The following is a 23,062-nucleotide window of genomic DNA, read 5'->3' as shown; positions in this document are numbered from 1 at the left end:
ACCATTTTGGCATTTAGGAGTTTCCCATGCCTCCTTTGCTTTCCCACATCATATTTTAAGTGACAGAAGTGCTGTGGTAGTTAAAAATTGGAATGGATGTAATGCTTGCTTGCTTCCAACAAAGGCTCATACTAGCTAGGAGTCCAATAACTGCTCAGTATTTCTTGGAAGTTGACCCAAATATAGCATAAATCTTGTATTATGGACTGGGTCCAAAGAATAAGTGAAATGAAAATAGCCGTCAGCCCCATTCCATAGATGCTTTCATAGACCTTTTATATGATGCTAGTGGAGGTGGGTTCAATAGCAGTTGGTCAGTAGAAAGTCTGTAGCCAGGCTAACATTTTTGGAGGTAGCTTTACTTTCATTACGAGCCAGAAAACCAAATGTTTGTAGATGCTTTCTGTATTTTCTTCAGTGTTACTCTATGATTTCAGGACTGAAATGGTACAGAGATAGATGAGGATCTTGTTGCTTGCTCAGAGGTGGGTTGCTGCCGGTTCGGCCTGGATCGGCCGAACCGGCAGTACTGGCAGGTTCCAATGCTGTGCTTTATTTCATTGAAGCTGGGACATCGAGTGGCAGAATGCTCAGAATCAGGTCTGAGCCAGAGGTGGGCTCCTACCAGTTCGGACCGGTTCGGCAGAACTGGTAGTGGTTTGGTGGCCTGGATCGCTGGAACCGGCCACAACCCAGGCCTGCCACATCCCCAAACCGGTTCTCATACAGGGCCGCCATCTTGATTTTCAGTTCTGTGTATGCGCAGAACAATTGTAATTGCACAAATTTGATTTTATTTCTTTTTTAACATTTTGCACATGCGCAGACCTATTTTTGTGCAAATGTGCATGCAAACAAAAATTTTGCATGCATCAAACTGGCAGTAATGCCAGGAGCAACCTACCCCTGGTCTGAGCTGTCTATTGTCCATATACACAATTTTCAGAAACAAAGAGAAAATGTAGATAGAAAGTGTGTTTACAGTTTAGAAAGAAGGATAACAGGAAAAAGATGTGGAAAAGGAAGAAAGATTAAAATGTATATGGAAGTTAAGTTACTATAGGAGAGAACCTTTTTCTAAGCAGCCTCTCTCCAGATGTCCAGGTAGTCCTCGACTTACAAGAGTTCATTTAATAACCGTTCAAGGTTACGACAGCATCAGTGGTGGGTTTCAATTATCTTGCTACCAGTTCGCTCGTGCACGTCCAGGCACCGGTTTGCATGCACAGAAGCATCCGGATGGGTGGGTGGAGCCTCCCGCCACCACCACTCCAATCCAGGGCAAACCAGCAGAAACCCACCCCTGAACAGCACTAAATAAAGGGATTTATGTCCATTTTTCACAGTTTCAACCTTTGTAGCATCCCCATGGCCATGTAATCAAAATTCAGATGCTTGGCAGCTGGTTCATACTTATGACAATTGCTGTGTTCCAAGGTCATGTGATCCCCTTTTGAGATCTTCTGACAAGCAAAGTCAAAGCAGGTTCATTTAAATTTAACAACTTCAGTGATTCACTTAACAAAGAAGAACAAGAAATGTTGCAAAATGAAGCAAAACTCATTTAACAATTGTCTCTCTTAACAGAAATTTTGGGTTCAATTGTGGTCGTAAGTCAGGGACTACCTGTATGAGGTTACATGAGGCTGATGGGAGCTGTAGTTTACATACTAGAAAGTATCAATGAATTCTGCAATGTTATACTGGCAAAGGTGATGATCAAGCCAAGATTATGCAGAAAAGTGTACCAGGAATAATGAATGGACAAGTTTGAGATATAATCCAGGCAATCTATGCCAGGGAAAATATGTGTTTAATTTTTTTAAAATTGAAATCAGTAGAATTTGTGCATTCTTCCTATTTGTATACAGATGGTGATTCCCTAAATTTCAAATCTAGTTCTGTTACCTATCATCAAAAGGGTCTTGTATCAGGGTTCCAAGTAACAGACTCAATGCAATCAAACCTCTGAGGCCCAGGTGTTCCTCAAAGTACAGATTTATTAGGCATGTCATATTGGCACATCTGGTGAAAACCCAACTCTGAAGGCCATGCAGTTTTCCCCACCCAAATAAAAAGTCAAAGTTCTTTCCCCAGTCCACATATCAATCACACCAATCCAATCCAATCCGGTCACATCCCCAACTCCAGTTGGTTTCAGTCCACACCTCCTCAGCACCTGGTGAGAACGTCCTTGATTCCCAGGAGGAATAATTTCTATCTATACACCTCCTCCTGTTCCCACAGCCCCAACCAGCATAGCTGTGGCCAAAATGACTTCAGGGTTGACATATTGCCTATAAAGTCACTATGTGGGTTGTATATGAGACCATGCAGGATCACCCAGCATCCTGAGAGTGGGCTTCTGAAATCTGGTAGCAGAATGGCTGATTTGCAGAGGTGTGGTGTTTTTTTCTAAATAAAGATGAGAGGAACCAACTTATTTCCACAATTAGTGCCCCCATATATGTATTTATTTATTTATTGAATTTATATTGCCACCTATTCACCCATGGCGACTCAAGGAGGCTTACAGAATATAAAATCACATTGAAAACAATAAAAGCTAACAAAAAGAATCAAATAAATTAGTATAGTACAATATAACAAAATCACCCCTCCCCCACATCCCACCTCTGCAACAGCAAATCAAACGAGCCATTTAATGGGTTCCATCCTGCTCCAGGTTCCCCAGGCCCGCTGGCAGAACCAGGTCTTCGGCACCTTGTGGAAGAGTATTAGAGTGAGGACCATTCTAATCTCTGAGCAAATGATGTTCCAGAGAAAGGGAGCCACCATGGAGACGGCTCTTCTGCGTCTCTTGGGAATGGGACCTGCAACAGTCCCTACTTCCCCACCCTGATGGGTCGGGTAGATGTGACTGGCAAGAGTTGGTCCCTCAGATAGCCTGGTCCCAAGCCATGAAAGGCTTTAAAGGTGACAACTAGCACCTTGAATTGCACCCAGAAGCAAATTGGCAGCCAATGTAGCTCCCACTACAAGTGCACACCTAGGTGTGCAGAAAACCATGCGGGCCACTGCATTTTGCACCAACTGAAGCTTTCGGATGCTCTTCAAGGGCAGCCCCATGTAAAGCGCATTGCAATAGTCAATATGGAAAGTGACTAGGGCATGAATGACTGTGAGTAGGGACTGTTGATCCAGGAAAGAACGTAACTGGTGCACAATCCGCGGTTGCGCAAAGGCCCTCCTGGCCTGCTCTTCAAGCAGGAGTCGTGAGTTCAGGAAAACCCCTAGATTATGCATAGGGTCTGTTTGGGACAGTGCTGCCGCATCCAAGACCAAAGGTGGCAATTCTCCTTAAGCCAACAAACCTCAAACCCAGAACCACTCAGTCTTGAAAGGGTTTACTTTCAACCCGTTTTTCCCATCCAGCCCCTAACAGCCTCATATAACTGGAAATTTAGCAGAAGTGTATTGCTAAGTTCAGAAGTGCAAAAACTGGGTTAAAAATCAAGCTTATGTATTAATTTGATAGGCTGGAAAAATTAGAAAACCTACTTTGATGGGGTATTTTATCTTGACCTTCATCATTCACACAAAGATGGATTGTGACAAATGTTCACTTATGGGACTACTGCTGCTTGCTTACTTGAACATTGCCAGTCAACATGCTCTTGTAGGATATAATAGTTTCCTGGCCATGGATATCAGCCCTATTTTGATCTTCTGCTAGGTTTCTTTAAAAAAATGTAAGCATCGTTTAAACATTACTTCCCTATTACTGTTTATATTTCCAAATCTTTAACATGCAAAGCACTTTGCAAACAAGTTGTGATTGTCATCAGTTTAGTCAACCTCAAAATGTTGAGAATATGCAGTGACCACCATGAAAAACCATGAGTGTTTGTTCCAGTTGAGCTGAGGAAGAGAAAAATGCAAGAGATTCTGTACATTGAGTTAAAGCCCTGGCCTCTAAGCTATCACAGTCTTGCCATGCAAAAGAAAAAATAAATTTAAACACTGTGGTATATTGGGGAGAGTTGGAGGGTAAAAATAGAGTGATTGAGTTCAAGAGCCAAAAATTAGGCAGAGCCAAGAGTTATGACCAATGGAAAAACTGATTGCTTACAAACTATACTGCTGCTGCACCATTGCATAAAACCAGTAGCTTTGTTCTAGGTTCAAATAAGCCATTTTGGATCCAGGAAAAAATGCTTTCAAGAATACCCAGCATACAACCACACTGGTTTGGAGTGGTTATCAACCATAGCAAAATCCTGATGTGGAAGAGGATCCATTTTCCACAAGGCAATTCTTATGTTGCTTTGGAAAGTTAGGGAATTGACTAGTTTTAATTATTGTTATTGCCGCAGTGAATAGCTATTCATTAATTTATTTGACATCTTTATAAATTGCCTCTCTAGCCATTGAATTCTTAAGGTGGTATAAAAGTTCAGATGAAATAGGGGGGAAAAATCAGTTATAAATGTTAGGAACTGTGGTGGCGCAGTGGTTAGAATGCAGTATTGCAGGCTAACTCTCCCCATAGCCAGGAGTTCAATGCTGACTGGTTCAAGATTGACAGTCTTTCATTCTTCTGGGTCAGTAAAATGAGGACCCTGAATGTTGAGAGCAATATGCTGACTATGTAAACCCTTTAGAGAGGGATGAAAAGCACTATGAAGTGATATGGTAAGCCTAAGTGTTATTGCTAAATCTTACAGATTTCAGTGAGAGAGGTAGAGCAGGTGATTTACTTCCTCTGTTAATGGATTTTATAATCCAGGTAACCTCTGGCTTGATTACACCTTTATGATAAATCATTTTACTTTTAACATATCTAGGCAGTGCATGTCCCAAATTATGATGACTGCATTTATTTCTGGCAGTATTCTTAGAAAAATAACTAGATTCCAATTTCAACCAGAATTTTGTGACCACTTGATGAGATCTGACCCAACTTTGCACATTTTACTATTGTCAGCAGCTTCACTAATGACTTCCTCAGTATGTTTGTTTGGCTCTTGAAAAAGTTCTTTGGAAGAAAGATATAAAAGATTTATTCCAAGTAAATATGCCATGAATCATTGTTTTAAATATGACTGAATCCAATTGGTGAGTCTGTCCTAGTATATAGAAACAAACTATTATACGCATGTATATTATAGATGTATGGACACTATCATAGGTTACTCCTCTAGGTAGATATGTGTTTGATGTGTTTTAGTATTAAATATTGTTACTGTATGATTCTCAACTAATGTTATTGGACAACATTTTGTATCTATAGTGGATTTTCTGTGTTTATGCATCTTGATAACGGTACAGTATATAAATAATAACAACAACAGCAATAATACAAAATGTGATTTGCAATCTGGGTTGAAAGATTATGATCACCATACCAATTATAATTGACTCTTTTAGTTCATCAAATATTTAGAAATTATTATGCCGTACCACTCAATTTGCAAACATTTATTTGGAAAAAGCCACACGTATTATCGCAGTACCCCCATAATTCTTTAGTCTGTGCCTGAATCAATGGTGTCGGCACCAAGTTGATTACACTGTGATGTTCATTTTGGACAATTAGAATAATAATAAACAACAGTGCTGTTAACCGGATCAGCCAATTTCCATCTCACGTTTATTACTGAAAACTAGTTTTGTGTAGGGGTGAGAGTACTGGCCTAGAAACCAGAGGACAGTGAGTTCTGGGCCTCCCTTGGGAATGAAAGCTGGCTAATCATTCTCTCAGCCCAATCCACCCCACAGGGATGTTCTTTGGGAGACTATAATAGGGAGGACATCCTTGAGTTTGGAGGAGGTGGAGGTCAGGATACAGATGTTGCAGTATCTGGAGACAGCAGAAGAGAAGAGAAAGAACTGGGCAAAAAGATCATGCAGCACAAAGATCTTCAAATAGAAGTAGAACACCAATGGCAAAAGAAAGCAAAGACAATACCATTTTGGGTGCAATCCCAAAACATCTGGAGCTCAACTTGAACACCATCAGCACTGACAAAATCACCATCACTCAATTGTAAAAGTCAGCTCTACCTGGAACTTCATGCATCCTGCAAAAGTACATTTAATGCCATTAAACAACAGCTGCCTATCCCAAGTCCTTGGGAAGGACTCAATATATGGACAAAGATGTCAAATCCAGTCTAAGCATTTGGCTGACTGTGTGACCAATACAATATCTTCTTCCAGGTAGGGTAGAGGGCTAGACTAAATGAGGCTATGCTCGGGAGTCTCTCAGGGTTTGAGGGGATCAAGCCTCAATCATGAGGTCACAGATGTCTTCTCAACTTTTTTTGAGCTCCTCCAAGGACACCCCCGATTCTGCCATTGGTTGAATTTAGACATTGTAGTTGGCTACCGTTGATACTTTTAATTCAGTAGTGTTAGGTAAAGGTAAAGGTTCCCCTCGCACATATGTGCTAGTTGTTCCCGACTCTAGGGGGCGGTGTTTATCTCCATTTCAAAGCCGAAGAGCCAGCGCTATCCAAAGACGTCTCCGTGGTCATGTGACTGACATGACCAAATGCCAAAGGCGCATGGAACGCTGTTACCTTCCCACCAAAGATGGTCCCTATTTTTCTACTTGCATTTTTACATGCTTTCGAACTGCTAGGTTGGCAGAAGCTGGGACAAGTAACAGGAGCTCCCTCTGTCATGCGGTGCTAGGGATTTAGCGTCTTATCCACTGAGCCACCCCATCCCTTTGGTAGTAGTGTTACCTTCTCAATTAATAATCCAATGGTTTCATGAGGAAGTAGCAGTCTTATCTTTCCAGGCTAGAAAAAGGGGAATGTTTTCTGAGCCAAAGCAATCCTACCACGATTTCTGTATAGCTTGGGAAATTAAGAAGTAGATGGAGCTTTTTTTTTTTTTTTAATAACATGGGGGCCACGGATAACTGTTTATTAAGCTGCCATAAATACTTCCTGTTATTGACACGTGAAGTGGAGGTGTTTTGCACTTTGAGAAGATGCATCTTTTTCCCCCCTGAAAAGAAGAGTCTCGCTTCTACGGTAATTGGAAATAGCAGCATAGCCTGTTAGAAGAGATCTGATGCCAGCTGTTTTCCTCCTCTGGTCTGTGAAATGATTTGCTCTTTTTACAACTCTGACCTTTGGCCAGAACAAAAAGCCAGGCAGTGGCCCAGATGTCTGCAGGGAGCCAGAGTGATGGTTTGTGTGCCAGGCAAACAGTTGGCAGTGGTCCAATACAGCAGCTTTTTCTACATCCAACCTATTTTGTGGTGTGTGTGTGTTTGTATGTGCCACACGCACCAGAATGGTTCATCACAGCAACCGAGAGATTCCTTTGGGGGAGCAAATCTCCCCAAGGCCTTACTTTCTTCGATCTTCCACATATCATTCAACAAAATAAAAGGCAAACAGAAGCTTATGGCAAGTTCAACAGCACACAGACGTAGGGCAGAATCCCAAGCAGAGGCTGCCAGAAGCTGAGGATTTTTCCAGTATCCTCCATGCCAGAAAATAACAGAGGAATTGCCAAAAACATTTGTTCAGCAGAGGTACATGCGTACAGGAACCTCATTATATTTGGTGTTAACACAGCCCATCGATTAGAGAGGATGCCTGCCCAATGAGTCTTATGACAGGACTGACAATGAGATATAATAGCGGGAGTCAACCCATGACGCTCTTAGCTATTTCGTAAAACAACAGGAGACTTTCAGTTACAGAAGAGAATGACAGGCTATGCCTCAGAACAGGGCTACATCTGAAACTAATCCATAGCATTTGCTTGAGGATTATCTTTAGCCTGGCAGATATGTAGAACATTAGCTTAATAGCATGAAGTATGCATATATGACAATAAGGGGTACAGTATGGCATAATCAGGCTGTGCATTGAGAATTGCGGCATCTGCTCACACAATCCCACAACTCCGAAGCCTTGTGACTTTCTCTCTGATGTTCAACCGGCATGTCTATGCCTCACCAGAACAGTCCATAATTGGTCTCAGCACATGGTATTATTACAACCGATGTGAAGGATTTCAAAAATCAATGTCATTATATGGATTATAATAGATGAATCAGGGGTGGGTTTCAACCGGTTCGCGGCAGTCCCTGCGAACCGGTTGGTCGGCGAACCCGGAAGTAAGTAACTTCCGGGAAGGGCGAAGGGCGCACCCGCCCGCCCGCACTCCTTACCCGGTTTTGATGAGTTCTGCGCTTCCACGCATGCGCAGGACGCATACAGCACCTGCGCGATCCTCCAGGAGCAGCTGGAGCATCGCACAGATGCTAGTACGCGCATGCACGAGGATGCTGCCGAACCGGTTGGAACGGGGCGAGAAACCCACCCCTGAGATGAATGTAAAGATTTGAGCATCTCCAAGGATGCGTTTATACATTCATATCACTCACCGGTGTAGTAATTTTAAGTATTTCTGTTAAAGTCTCACTGGTGACATCAGAATTTCTGAGCGGAATTGTTATGGATTGTCTATGCTGTTAGTGATCGGGGATCTTTCACCCAATGGCTGGCAGCAGAATGCATGAGCTGCCTCTAGAGGAAAATATGATGCTGCTGAAGTCATGTCAGGTGATTTGGAAGTGTTTATCTGTGCAATCTAATTAAGCTCATTAGGTAATATGGAACATGGATAACTTCCACATAGAGTTCATTTCAGAATTCATTTGTTCTGTTTGAAGTTTAGGAAAAACTCCAAAAGTACAAGCAGTTCAAAAACTGAATCAGTTATCCAGAAAGATGGTGGGTTCTTCTTTACCTGCTGTGCTCAAGTAAAGGCTGGCTAGCCACCAATTGTGTTGTTAGTTGCAAAGTTGTGTCCGACTCATCGCAACCCCTTGGATAACCTTCCTCAAGGTCTCCCTGTCCTCTATCATCCCCAGGAGTCCATTTAAGCTAACCCCTTCTGGTTCAGTGACTTCATCCAGCTCCCCCATTCTCTGTCGTCCCCTTCTTGTTTTGCCCTCAATCTTTCCCAGCATTAGGCTCTTCTCCGGTGAGTCCTTCCTCCTCATTAGGTGGCCAAAGTACCACCAATTAGGGTGCTTTAATTTTAACATCTGATCATTTAAATAGCCACTATCCACTGTCTGAACACCTGATCTGTTTTTTATTTTCAAATTCTGTATTTTATTTTTTATACTATTTTTTATTTTCAAATTCTGGAATAATTTGAGTTACAGATAGTTTAACAATCCTGATACAGTGATTTGTGATCCTGTATTGCAATTTAAGCTGACCAAGGTTGCACACTCTTATGTATGGAAGTTGCTGCCCTCTAGTGTTAAAATACATTTTGAAGTTATAGTAAAAAAAAAAATACTATTCATTTTGATTTTCCTACTTGGTGTATGGAGATTCTCAGTCATCCAGATCATGGTTGTCCTAAAGGTGCTTTTCCAAAAGGTAACTGGACTTTCTTGGGTTTTTCTCCCTTGAAAACATTTTGCTTCTCATCCAAGAAACAAACATCCAAGAGAACTGAAGAAACTGAAGAATCAAAACATTTTCAGGGGGGAAAACCCAAAACATTCCAGGTGCCTTTTGGAAAAGCAACCTCAGAATGTTCCTAATTTCTTCTTACAATTATAGTTGGGACTGATTTATTTCTTTATTTGTATCCATCTTTATTATATTCTTTGTGCCTCATCATTTCACTTGTTTCCAGTCAGAGGTTTGTCAAGTGTTCTAAGACATAACTATGTACTGTAAAACTATTCTAAACACTGCACAAATGTTCAGTATGTGAGTTCATTGCAAATCCTCCTTGGAAGGCTAATACTTCATATAATCTTAATTTAATCTAAAATTGTATGTGAGTCCATAATCCATCATCATTTCCTTTAAGGATTTCTGTGACCCTTGCGTTGCAGATATTGATAGCCACATTTTTAACTCACAGTTTTGCTCTATCTTTCTTTATTCCTGGCTATTAGGTATCGCACATTCTTCAGACCCAGGTACAAGATTGGATACAAGACAGTCACTGAAATAGCATGGAAATGCTGCCCGGGTCTCGTGGGAGAAGGATGCCATCACGATAATCCCACTAATCAAGCAGGAATTCCATCCCAGCATCCCAGCCCCAAGATGCCTCCAACTCAGAAGATATTTCCAGGTCCCAGAGCTCCGCCTCACCCCAAAATCCCTGTGGACTCCTTTCCTATACCAAAAAAGAATAATTATGGTGAGGACCCAAATCTGAGTTTGTCACACAAAAGATCACAAAAGAGATCTTTATGATCTTGCCAGTGTTTCTTGTTCTTTTTTATCCAGATATGTTGGACGTGCAAAAACAAGCACAGGCTTACAACTTTTGTTGCTCAACCTCTGAATGAAACTGTTCTGACCCAAACACGACAAGCCCTCTGAAGTTAACTCAAAGATTCCTTTATTAGGAGCGCCAGCATCCCCGGCAAAAAGTTTCTCTCTCACCGCAGGCTAACAAGTCTGGCCGGCTGGAAGAAGAATAGTTGTCTGCCACATCTATTCATCTCCACCCCCTGCCTTTTATCCTCAGAGCTAGGGTGGGGCTTCACTAGCAGCGGCAGCACTTCCATCCCAAGGACCAGCCCATAGATTCCTGCTTCTCTCCTCTTCTCTGCCTTCTGCGCGTCTGCTTATCAGGCACTGTCCCTCCTCTTCTTCATCAGCCACCTCCAGACCTGGGGCTGTTGATTGTCCAACTAAGGACTGACAGATGGCCCAGGCTCTGCCTCTGTCTCTCTGTCTTTGCCAGCTCCACTCCCTCTTCCCTCCTCGGAGCTCTCAGGTTGCCTTGATGCTGATCCTGATTTCCACACCTTGTCTTCCTCTGATTCAGCTGCTGGGAGGGCGGGGCAGCAGCCGAGAGGCCACAACAGAAACACATCTCATATTTGTATGTTCATACTTACCTACCTAAGTTAAAGTCTGTCTTACTGGAAAAAATAAGACAGGATACCTACCATGCATAGTAATTCATTCATTGTGATGCCTCCATAGTGCCCATAAATATAAAAGTGAAAATCTCCCTGTCCAGTCATGTCCAACTCTAGGAAGAGTATTCATCTCCATTTCTTAGCTGAGGGAACCAGCATTGTCCAAAGATACAGTATGTGGTCATGTGGCCAGCATGATTGTATTCTGAGGCACAGAGAACACTGTTACTTTTCCACCGAAGTGGTACCTATTTACCTACTTGCATTTGCATTGCACATTGCTAGAAAGAGCCAAGGTGGCGCAGTGGTTAAATGCAGCACTGCAGGCTACTGCTAGATCAGCAGGTCAGCGGTTCAAATCCCACCGGCTCAGGGTTGACTCAGCCTTCCATCCTTCCGAGGTGGGTAAAATGAGGACCCAGATTGTTGGGGGCAATATGCTGACTCTCTGTAAACCGCTTAGAGAGGCCTGAAAGGCCTATGAAGCGGTATATAAGTCTACTGCTATTGCTATATTGCTATTGCTAGGTGGGCAGGAGCTGAGGCAAGTAACTGGAACTCACCCCATTGTGTGGCGCTCGAGTCCCAAACCTGGGCTGTTGACTTTCTATACAGCAAGCCCAGCACTTTAACTGCTGAGCCATCGTGCCCCTAATTGTTCCCATACACCTTTATATTGTATTTTTATAAAAGCAATCGTACTTGTGGTTAAAACTTAAAAAAAACATGTTTGGATATTTGTGACTTTTTCAAAACATCCACTGATATGACTCAAAATAATGCTGAACTTTTAATTTTTGCAGAAATTACCCGATAACATCAAAGGAAAAAGCGGGAATGGGGAGCAAATCATTACATCTAAATAATCACAGGCTATCTATAATTTAAAGTTAATCTCAGAATAAAGACTAGGTGCTAAACACAGTTAATTAATGACAAATTTTGCTGAACATTTAGTACCCAGATAATGGCTGTTCTCCTGACTGATAAAAACCATTAGCTTTATGATGTCTTGTAATGTGCAAAACCATGATTTGGTTTAATTATGGCGTGACCCGTCAAAACCGCGCTTGTCTAAGCCGCGCCCGATTAAACCGCGTCGCTGACATCATCAACAGGGCGACAACAGCCAGCGCGGAGAAAGAAGGGTGCTTTAAATAGCGCTTTGAAAGCAAGCCGATTCAACTTAAGGTAAGGGTTAGGTTTAGGGTTAGGTTAAGGGTTAGGGTTAGCTTTAGGGTTAGGTTAAGGGTTAAGATTAGGATTAGGTTTAGGGTTAGGTTTAGGGTTAGGTTTAGGGTTAGGTTTAGGGTTAGGTTAAGGGTTAGGTTTAGGGTTAGGTTTATGATTAGGTTTAGGGGGGTTAGGTTTAGGTTTAGGGGTTAATTTTAGGTTTAGGGTTTACAGCGTGCTTCTCTCTCCGCGCTGTTGTCGCCCTGTTGATGACATCAGCGACGCGGTTTAGTCGGACGCGGTTTAGTCGAGCGCGGATTTGTGGTGGAACCTAATTATGGCTTATTGAATCAACCACAACTGGGTTCATATCTCATATAAGATTAGAATTATTAGATGAATGTTATATTTCATGTTGATATAACATCCAGGACATCACAACCTTTTTCCGTTTATAAAAGATTTATTTGTGGAAAGCTACTAACCCTAAAATAACCTGAGCACAGTTGGGAGAAAGAAGAAAAGGAAATATTTCACACATCCTGAAAATCCAAACAAGCTATATTATAACTTATTGTGTGGTATGAACCCAGTCAGACTATTCAGTACATAGAAACAGAGGAGAAATTTGTTCAGTACATATTCAGATCACTATACAAACTGAAATGCAATTCTTTTTTTTCTTTTTTCTCTTTTACTGTGGGTTTGAAAATACATAGATAGAACCATAGACAATACATAACTTTCTCTTTGTTTTTTCTTTCTGGACCCACAGAAACAAATTACACTCAGAATTAACAAAATTCCAAAGCATGGTTGAGACAATGACAACAAAGGAACAAGGGCAAAATTCAAACAAGTCTTTAAAAAGATTTTTTTTTAAACCAGACAAAACGTGAACCATAGAAACTACGTTGCCAGGAGGCACTTCCAGAATAGATGAAATAAGCCCTCACACACACACACCTCACACATACAAGTAGCAGCTGATTTGTGTTGGGCAGCAGTTGCTACACATGCACAGCTCTTTCTCTCGCTTCCCAAAAACCACCTGGCATTACTGGGGGCTGTGGGGCAGGGAGAAGGGGCTGGAGAAGCCAAGAGCCTCCATTCACCTGCATCTCAGCTTCCTGACTGGGGAGAGAGGTCCGGTTACATGTTAGTTCCCTGGCCCACAATTGGAGGACAGAAGGCCTGATTTAATCTTTTGGGACTCCCTGCCTTAAAGCAATTGGTGCCACTGAACAAGGCAAGAGCCAGAAGCAAAACAGGGAATTCAACCCTCGACACCCCAAGAAGGCAAGGAAATTAGACAATGCATCATTTTCTGCCCATCCAGCATGGGGAGTTTAGTTTAGTTTAGTTTAGTTTAGCTTAGTTTAGCTTACTTTAGCTTAGTTTAGTGTCATTGCACATGGTACAACAAAATTAAATGCTGTCTTCAGTGTACATTATAACTATTAAAATAAAAACACAAACATGCGTTCTTTACATTCTATATAATTGAAATTGAAAACTCGATATTGCACTATACCATAGAATTCAATATGGTTACTTCCCTGGGATAAAAGCTGTTTTCCAGCCTTGTTTTTATTATCCTGTACCGTCTGCCAGATGGTAATAGTTCAAAAAAGGCTGCCCAGGATGAAATGGGTCTTCAAGAACTTTGAACTTTCTTAAGGCAGGGGGAGCTATAAAGCTCTTGCAAAAAAGGGAGAGGGCAACCAATGAGCCTCTGGGCAATGATGTTAACCCACTGGAGTGCTGTCCTATCTGCCACTGTGCAATTGGCAAACCATACACAAGTGCAGTAAGTTAAAATACTGTCTATGGTGCAGCGATAGAAGGTCACCAGCAGTTTTTCATTCTGTTGTTGTTTCCTGAGAAGTCTCAGGTAGTATAATCTCTGCTGGGCCCTTTGCTGCAATGTGACTGTCCAGGTCAGGTTCTCTTTTAAGATAACACCCAGAAACATAAAGCTGGCCACTTTCTCCACTCAGGCTCCATTGATAAGCAAAGGCTGGATGTCTGATCTATTCCTTCTGTATTTGTGTGCTACTGTAGTTCTCTGTGGAACTCAGTGGAACTGTAGTTTAAAAAAAACAGGCACCTTTGAAAAGTTCCTGCTTTGAAGCTTGGATCTCAATTCCTCGGATTAAACCCCTGGAGAGGGAAGTGCACCAAAGGCTCACTTGTGCACACATAGACCCACAGTCACAAGAAAACAGAAGGGCGATTCTTTGAAACACAGACTTTGCTCTGTTCAGCAATGTAATAGTAAATTCCAGAAAAGTTTTACACAGTGGTGGGTTTCAAAAAATTTTGGAACCTCTTCTGTAGGTATGGCCTGCTTTCCGGGTCCACTGGTGGAACCTCTTCTAACCGGTTTGGTAGATTTGACAAACCGGTTCTACCGAATAGGTGCGAACTGGTAGGAACCCTCCTCTGGTTTTAGATGAATTTTAGATGAATTAATGAAACGTATACAAAAATGCTGAATGTGGTGAAATGGGAGGATGCATATATGAGGCTATTAAATGTGTTCACTAGAAATAATGTCAATGAAAATATAGTCAATTTTGATGTGATTTTTTTTTACAAAATAAACAAAAACAGAAATGGATTAAACCAAAAGTAAAATGGAAAAGTAAAATAAATTGAACTTGCCAGATTCACTTGCCTCTAAATAAGTTCAAGAGGCTACTAGGAGTCATTTCAGCTGCTTTTGCTCTTGATAACAATGGGCTGACTGCTGTTTCCCTTCCCTGGATGCTGGGCAGATCTGCAAATGGATGACTTGTTTTGACAAAAACTTGAAGCCCCAAAACTGCTGGTGAAGCAGCCGTGCCCTCTTACTTCTAAAAGCGAAGTGGGCATGTTGCATATTCATTCATTTCAACCTCTTCTGGCACCACTGCAAGGTAGAAGGATGTGACATGTGCACAGAAGCCTTTTTGGACTATTGCAAATGCCATTTGACATTCCCATTTCAGCCTTGTGAGGTAGTCCAGGCAAGAAGCACACTCAGAAATACTAGCTCTAAAATTATGATAAAGTTACATTAACAGAATCTTGCAAGTCTCAAAGTACAACTCTCCTCTCCCATCATTATGGTCCTAAAAGCTAGGGAGGGTCCCTTCTCAGTTGTTTGGCATATCTCCAGTTCTTCTGCAGACTGCTGGCACTTGTTTAACACTTTGCCTAATTTGTGGTTCTTCTACTGTCTCCCAAGGTCATTCTCACATACCATTACACACATAGGCCTAATCCTTTGTTTGAGAAGACACAATTTGCAGTGGCTTTTGGTTTGGTTTGGTTTGGTTTATTGGATTTATATGCCGCCCTTCACCCAAGGACTCAGGGGGGTGTACAACATTAAAAAACACATATTACAAAAGTTAAAAAAAATTAGATAGAGTATCCAAAAAACAAACCCAATTAAGATTAACAATAACATTTATAATAATAACATCCCCTGATAGATAGCATGGCCTGAATCCAGAAAATTACCATCTAAGTGTACCTACAAAAGGGTAATAATCACATTATTTCTGTTTATATCTTGTTCCTAGGTCGAAAAATGCCTAATGTGTTTGGAGAGAGACTGGACCACTTGGAAGAGGAGGTCAGGCGTCTCTCACAGTCTTATGATACCTTATACAATATGGTGAGTGGCTTGGGGGATCATCTGCGACTTGCCATCCAGGAAGATACGAGTAAAATGATTGGCTCTCTCATGAATAGTCCAACTGTTCCTGATTCAACCATGGGATTCGGAATCATTCCTGAGGGAATTGTTGATGCTGCAGACAAAGCTGAGCTCTCCCCCTATCCACCTGTGGGTGAGATTCTAGGCAAAGTGACTGAGATGAGCGATTCACTGAAAATCAAGACTAACCTACTTGAAGAAGTGCACGGCATGGTCCTAGATCATGATGGGCAGATCAAAAACTTAATGGAATCAGCTCGGCCTTCACCACTCACTTCAATTGATATGTTAGAAGAATATATAGACAACAGGCTTAGCAACCTGAGATTGGAGCTTTTGGATGGCTTTGAGAAAAAACTGATAAATATTCAGAGTACCTGTGATTACCAGATCAAGGAAGTAAAACAGCAGTGTGAGGAAGAGAAAGCAGCTAACCTCCGACTTCAACAGATCTTGGATGGCAAAGAACTAGAGATCAAAAAAGACATTTCTCAACTGGAAACACAGATCCATGGACTGACAGTTGTAGAAAACTGCTGCAGCAACTTGAACTACCTCACCAAACGGATGGATATTTTGGAAAAAGGCCTACATAGTATTTCTGAGTCTCAGAAGAATCTACATTCTAGGGTAGATAATGAATTGTCTCCCGACACGTTGGGGATCATCTTTGAAGGACGCTTTGTGGACCTTGAGGCTAGGCTGAATTTTACAGAGAGGGAAATAGGAAGTTGTTGTTCTAATGTAGAAGACACCATGAGAGGTTTGATGGGATCAGAGCTAGATGGCACAAAAGCTCTTTTTGAAAACAAAATTACAACCTTGGAGGAAAGGCTCATAACTATTGTAGGAGATGTGAATAATGTCAGTTCTGCAGTGGGGCTAGATGGAGCTGTAATGCCATTCTTGGAAGGAGAGCTTGCTACTATAACAAGGGAAACAGAAGAGAAGATGGAAGTACTACAGAGCCAACTGACTAACTTGGAGACCACTTGCTTGTTGGGTTGTACTTCCAAATCCAAAGATGTAGAAATCTTCCGTACAGAGATAGAAGACTGCCAAAACAAGAATCAAGATTTACTGCTAAGGATGGACAGCAACTCAGATCTGCTGCATAAACTCAATATTACTATCTTGGAGATGCAGAGACGGATAGAGGAGGAAACAGCTGGAACCTTGCAAGGTGAGATCACATTATTAAAGATCAATTTGAACACCATGACTAAATCTCTAACTGGGCTGAAGGATTCTGTTTCCCAGTACTCTGACTCAGTACTGCATGTTAACTCATCCTTGGATGATCATGAGCGTAAGATAGAAGATGAGGTCCATTCACTTCAAGAAATGATCAGTAATCAAGATTCCCAGCTTTTCTTCAGTAACAAGCGTGTCTTGAACCTAAAGGGAGACCTTGAAAGGTTGAGATCCAGGATCATCAATGACTTGAGCAACTGCAAAAGTCTGGCTCTCAGCCTGCAGAAAGAAGTGCTCCAATTTGATGACCGTGTGGCCCAAATAGAAGATACGTGTGGCCGATTGGGCAGTGTGACAGGAAGCCTGGAACACATCAGAAATGAACTGGAAAACAATGCAGGAAGTATGTGGGGTTACATGAATCATATTAACAAAACTTTAGCTACTCACTCTGAGGAAATAACGGTGCTCAAGAATAACTTGTTGGATTGCCAAGCAAAAATTACAGAACTATCTGAAGATGTTGGTCTTCTAGAAGGCAAGCTGAAAAACAACCAACATTAGTTTATATTGGGTCCAAAGTATACCTAACTTATATCATACAGACTCCAAAGAGATGGTACCATGATTTTTGTTTTATTTTGGTTTTCAAGAGGGGGAAGGTCACTAAACTTTAAAAGCTGCTATAGTCCTTTCCCTGATTTCTTCGGTATGGTTTTTTTAAATTACAATTTAAGTATCTTTGTCATTAACTGTTCTTTCTACAGATATTTACCAACTGTACTTACATAGCAAAGTGCCTTCCCATATTTCAGGTCATATTTACCTTATATTTCCAATACATAGTTCATTTCAAGAGGAAACCAGAGACAGATCTTTTTTAAAAATGGTTTCTTTGCTTTGGGAATAAATCAAAATTTAATACTTAAGGATTGAAATAAAGAAACCCAATATCTGTCAAATGTATTCATCTACTGGAAGCAAAAATATTTTCAGAGGCCATAGTACAATACCTAGAGCAGTGATGGTGAGCCTTTTCAGCACTGAGTGCCCAACCGGTGGCCGGCATGCCGGCATACTGGTTTCCGTGACGTGTTGGCACATGCATACCTGTTTTTGGACCATTTTTTTCAGGCCATTTTTCAGAGCCATTTTCAGGGTGATTTTTGGCCTGGCTTTGGGGGTGTTTTTCAGGGAGTTTTCAGGGTGTTTTGTCAGGCCAAAAAGGGCTTGAAAAGGGCCCAGAAAATGGCCCCAAAATGGCTTAGGTTTGGGGATTTTTAGGCTGTTTTCGGGGTGTTTTTCAGGGTTTTTTTGGAGTGTTTTCAGACTGAGCCGAGGTGGTGCAGTGGGTAGAGTGCAGTACTGCAAGCCACTTCAGTTGACTGTTATCTGCAGTTCAGCTGTTCAAATCTCACCGGCTCAGGGTTGACTCACCCTTCCATCCTTCCGAGGTGGGTAAAATGAGGACCCAGATTATGGGGGCGATATGCTGACTCTGTAAACCGCTTAGAGAGGGCTGAAAGCCCTATGAAACGGTATATAAGTCTAACTGCTATTGCTATTGCTATCATTTTTGGAGCAAAAATGTCCTGAAAAGGGCCTGAAACATGGCCATTTTTCAGGACATTTTGAGGCGCTCTGCTGCCCACGAAGAACAGCTGGCAACAGCACGTGTGCTCACAGAGACGGCTCTGCGTGCCACTTCTGCCATGCGTGCCATAGGTTTGCCACCATAAACCTAGAGTCATGTGAAGGCTCTGATTTAAGGTAAGACTTTCTCTACCCATTTTATATACCCCCCAATCTCCAATATATGGGCTTGAATTCTTCATGATAGCATCAATTAATGCAAACTTATGGGGTATTCATGTAGGTCAGTGGCATGATGTAAAAGATAAAACAATGCCCTTGTATAGAACATATTTTCCCTTCCTTTTGCATTGTCCTACAATAATCAAACTGAATTTTTCAAGCTGATATTCTCAAAAACTGTGCAATCTGACTTTGCATGAAGGATGGTAAAATGCGGGTCACTGATTTAGATCCCATAGGTAGCTTGTTGCAATCCTAGGAACAAAAGAAAAGAAAGTATGCATAATATAGTGTTGTAGCATTACTATACTGTTGCTTCTTATTTTTGTATAAACATGGAAGAAGTTCAGTTGCACAAGATAATTATTATTGTACCCATTGTATTTTAATCTGATTTCTTCTTGGGCACTCTTGAACAACCAATTCCTCTTCTATTTATTCTCATTTATTTATTTTTGAGAATGATAACCTTTGAGAATGATTCCTTTCAAAGGAATTGCTCTTAAGCTAATGTAACAGCAATGGCATGTAACAATCCAATTTAGTTTAGTTCACATTTACTTCATTTCAATTAATCTACATGTAGAAGCAAATATTCTTCAAAATTCATATTATTCCCCATTCAGCAATACAGAAAGTGTTTATGTTTGTAGGGGTGTGTGGGAAACATGCATAAAATACATACATTAGTGGAAATATCAGACAAATATATTTTAATGTCATATAAAAATTATAAGCAATATTGATGTAATATATTTAACTTTAAAAGGAATTTGTTTTGACCCAAACTGAAAAAGAATCACGTTGAACCAAATTTAAGACTGAGAAATAAGAAAAGTCAAACTTAATGTATTAATCCATTGCTATGTATGACTACCGCTTGATGCTCAAGAGAATGTCAGAAGAACTCAGCTTCAGATAAACCTCAATAAGAGGTTATTGAGGTTAATTTTGTTCTGCAGCTGAAAGTCTCTTCTATACTATTCTCCTATGATTGGACCCATTTTTACATTTTTGCTTCCACATGAAGACTACATGAAATTACTGGGAAATTCACACAATATTACATAACATTACATACTGGCTAGAGAATATGTTTCATAGAAGGGCTTGCCATGCAGTAATTAAGAACAAATTAGATTGGCTCCCATGTAATAGTTACGAGCCGTTGGATTCAGAGTAGGAAAGTGTTCTGGATCCAGCATGGGTTTTCTAATAGTACCCGTGACTGTGACTATTTTAATTCATACGGCCCACACTAGGTCTGAAGGGCCCTTCCTCCTTTGGATCCAAAAATCTGCCCTTCTACTTGCTACTCCTAAAAGAGCTAGTTCCTACATGTACCTTCTTCACACAATACACAACTATGTATATTGGTGGATTGATTTTGTGCGATCAAGCTGACCTCAAGTGTTAGTAGACACATAAATTAACATTCTTGAAGGATGTCACTGACCCGGTCCTTCAAGATTTTCACCCATCACTCCTATAATCAAGTCCCCCCACTTTATTGCAGGTTGTTCTCTTTCCTTCCACCTCTCCCAGCATTAGAGATTTCTGAAGCGGTCTAGTCCTTGCATAAAATGTCCGAAATATAATTTGAACCTGGTCATTTGTGCCTCAGGTGACAATTCTGGATGGAAAACTGTGCTTGTGTTTATATGAAGAAATGGAAGTGTAAGCAAGACTGTACATAGTTATTGCAGCAAGATGTATTTTTTCCTTTTCAGCTCATTTCCTAACCCTTCTCTTAGCTAATTCGCAACCTTTATCCTAATCAATTGCTAAAGAAGAGGATCAAGAGATGCTTTCCTAGTGTACTGTAGCTTCATAGTTAAGTTGCTAGTTCCTTTTATTGTTCTTCTTTTTCTTTTTTGGTCTAGCAGCCCAATGGGCAATCAGGAATGATCTACTCTTACTGATGAATGGTACCCAAGAAATTAATCCAAATTGATAATTTTATTCAAGTGCACAAAAACTGCCCCTTCTGAATAATGAAATAATGAGCAAAATTGAAAATCAAAGAAGAAAGTTAATACTCTTAATGAAAACGAACAAATTATCCTAGTGCATCTTGTATTTTTCTATAGGAATTTAGGTTTATTAGGGGGAAAAAAATCTTTCCAGCCTAACCTTTGCTCTAAACCAGAGTATATTCCATTCATCTTTCCCTTTTTTTACCTTGCAGAGTTGTTGTAAAGATAATGTGCATGAAATGCTTTGAAACACTTGAAATCAGCTATGTAAATGTTGCTTTTATTAAACTGAGAAAATATATCACATTATGTCAGACAGTATAAACATATGTACTGAAAGTTATCCCATCAGAAAAAGATTTGAAACCTTTATGTTATTTATCCTCAAATTCCAAGCCCCCCCAATAGAGCAATTAAGTGTTATTCTGCAAGTAGAACAGGATGGCCCTATTATCAAGAAAGATTCAATGGCTGCTTCGGGCAACAGATCAGGGCATTAATTAATTATATTGATCTCAGGACTTCATCCAATGCCCTCCTGATGCAAATCTAAGAGAAATCCGCTATCTCAGTGTTACATTCTGAGGGCTCCTCAGATAAAGGTGAGACTGCAATTCCATAGTGTTGCCTTGGTTCCTTGCTCTGAGAAGCCCCAATATGGCATCTAATAGCTTTCCTCCAACAGCAGCAACCCTGTAGAGCAGGGCTGTCAAACCTATGTCACGGTGGTGTCACATGATGTATCACAACTCCCCCCACTCTTTGCTAAACCACGTATGGGCATGGCCAGCACTCGACACATCTGACTCATGGGCCTTGAGTTTGATAGTGCTGTGGAGCATATGCGAGACCCAAATAATACATTAAAAGCCTGTAAAATTAAGCAAAAATACATTCAGAAAGTGGTAGGTGAGTGAGGTCACTATGGCAACCCATCTAGGATGCTGAAGAGATGACAGTGTCGTGATAAGATGAGAGTAATTGGCAAGCCTTGTGGCCCAGGCCAGTAGATTAACAACACCAGTATGTTCTGGGCCTCCCCTCAAATAGACCTGACAACTTCTCCACTCTTATGTTTGAATTTGGTGGCATTAGTTATGAGTGATATCCTAACTCAATCCACTTTTTCGGAAACATTCTGCACTCCCTGTGAAGAGGGCACTGGTTTCACTCTTTCCTCCTCTCTTTTGTGCAACAAATTCTCATCGGGTGGTGGTGTGAAGAGGTTGGAACTTATTAGTGGTTTCATAATCAACGTTTTTGGCCTGGCAATTGATCTTATTGTATATACATTTACCAGAAGTAACTATAACTGTTTCAATTAAACTTATGCTTAAGTTATCTAGTATTTTGAACATGAAATATAAGTTCAGCATTCTGAGTTGAAGTCTCTACTCTCTATGAAAAAAAATTAGAGACACTTATGAAATTATAATTGCATCCTGTTTACTTCCAGGCATTGGAGATATTACAGTTCTAATGTGGAGGTTGCATTTGGTTTATCATTAATGAATAGACCAATTTGACAATTGCATAACCTCTTCCCTTTTTCTTGGAAGTATTATTACATTAGTTTCTATCACATGCTATTGGAGTGACCTCTATTAAGAATTACAGAACATAATATACCTTCCATTTGTCAATTCCAGACTCCAAACTTGTAGTTAATCCATTTTCAGACCACCAATTTACAAACTAAGGGTTTTTTTTTCCTGAAGTTTTTGAGAAAGAGGGCATTATGTCAACTTGTGAAGGTTTCAAATTTATTTGTTGTTTCTGGTAGATTGTGGCCATAATTGTAACAATAATGATAACCTTGTTTAGTCTGGTTTTTTTTTTTAATGTACATTTGTTTATAGTTAAAACCGAACAATTGTTTCTATTGGGGGTAGGGGAAGAGAGAAAACTCTCACTTTTTCCAGAATTGTATTACTGTAACATCTTCTAAAGATATATTCTCAGAAAACTATACAGACATTTAAGATATTGAGACAATGGAAAAAAAACTGACCAGCAATGTTATTTTCTGGATCATTGGTAAAAAAAAAATGGAAGAAATGTGTAGATATAGCTATAATTTATATTTTACGGAAGTAACATTTCAATTTGCAAAATCACGCCATTACCAAACCAAGAGGGAATTACACCACTGAAAGGAAGTCTAGGTTTGTAAAAAAAAAATGCTCATATGTACACATTTGGAATCAATCACTATAATTTAAACAGAAAAACATATCTTCATTATGGGCAAACTCATGACCAGGTATTTGGGATGCTTCTCCCTCCCCCTGT

At 40.6% G+C, this 23,062-nt stretch overlaps 1 protein-coding gene across 1 annotated transcript in view; it reads left to right on the top strand.

Moving 5' to 3' along the window:
• The window catches only part of EMILIN3 (elastin microfibril interfacer 3), a 37,576-nt gene extending 20,033 nt beyond the window's left edge, over positions 1–17,543 (top strand). Inside the window, exons 3-4 of the mRNA XM_032217450.1 lie at positions 9,920–10,170; positions 15,649–17,543. Coding sequence (XP_032073341.1) covers positions 9,920–10,170; positions 15,649–17,543 — 2,146 coding nt within the window. The remainder of the gene's footprint in view (positions 1–9,919; positions 10,171–15,648) is intronic.
• Positions 17,544–23,062: the final 5,519 nt, after the last annotated feature.

The sequence above is a fragment of the Thamnophis elegans genome, chromosome 5 (genome assembly GCF_009769535.1).
Source record: "Thamnophis elegans isolate rThaEle1 chromosome 5, rThaEle1.pri, whole genome shotgun sequence".
Taxonomy (NCBI): domain Eukaryota; kingdom Metazoa; phylum Chordata; class Lepidosauria; order Squamata; family Colubridae; genus Thamnophis; species Thamnophis elegans.
Note: the sequence above shows the minus strand (reverse complement) of the source record. Positions and strands in the feature narration are given on the sequence as shown.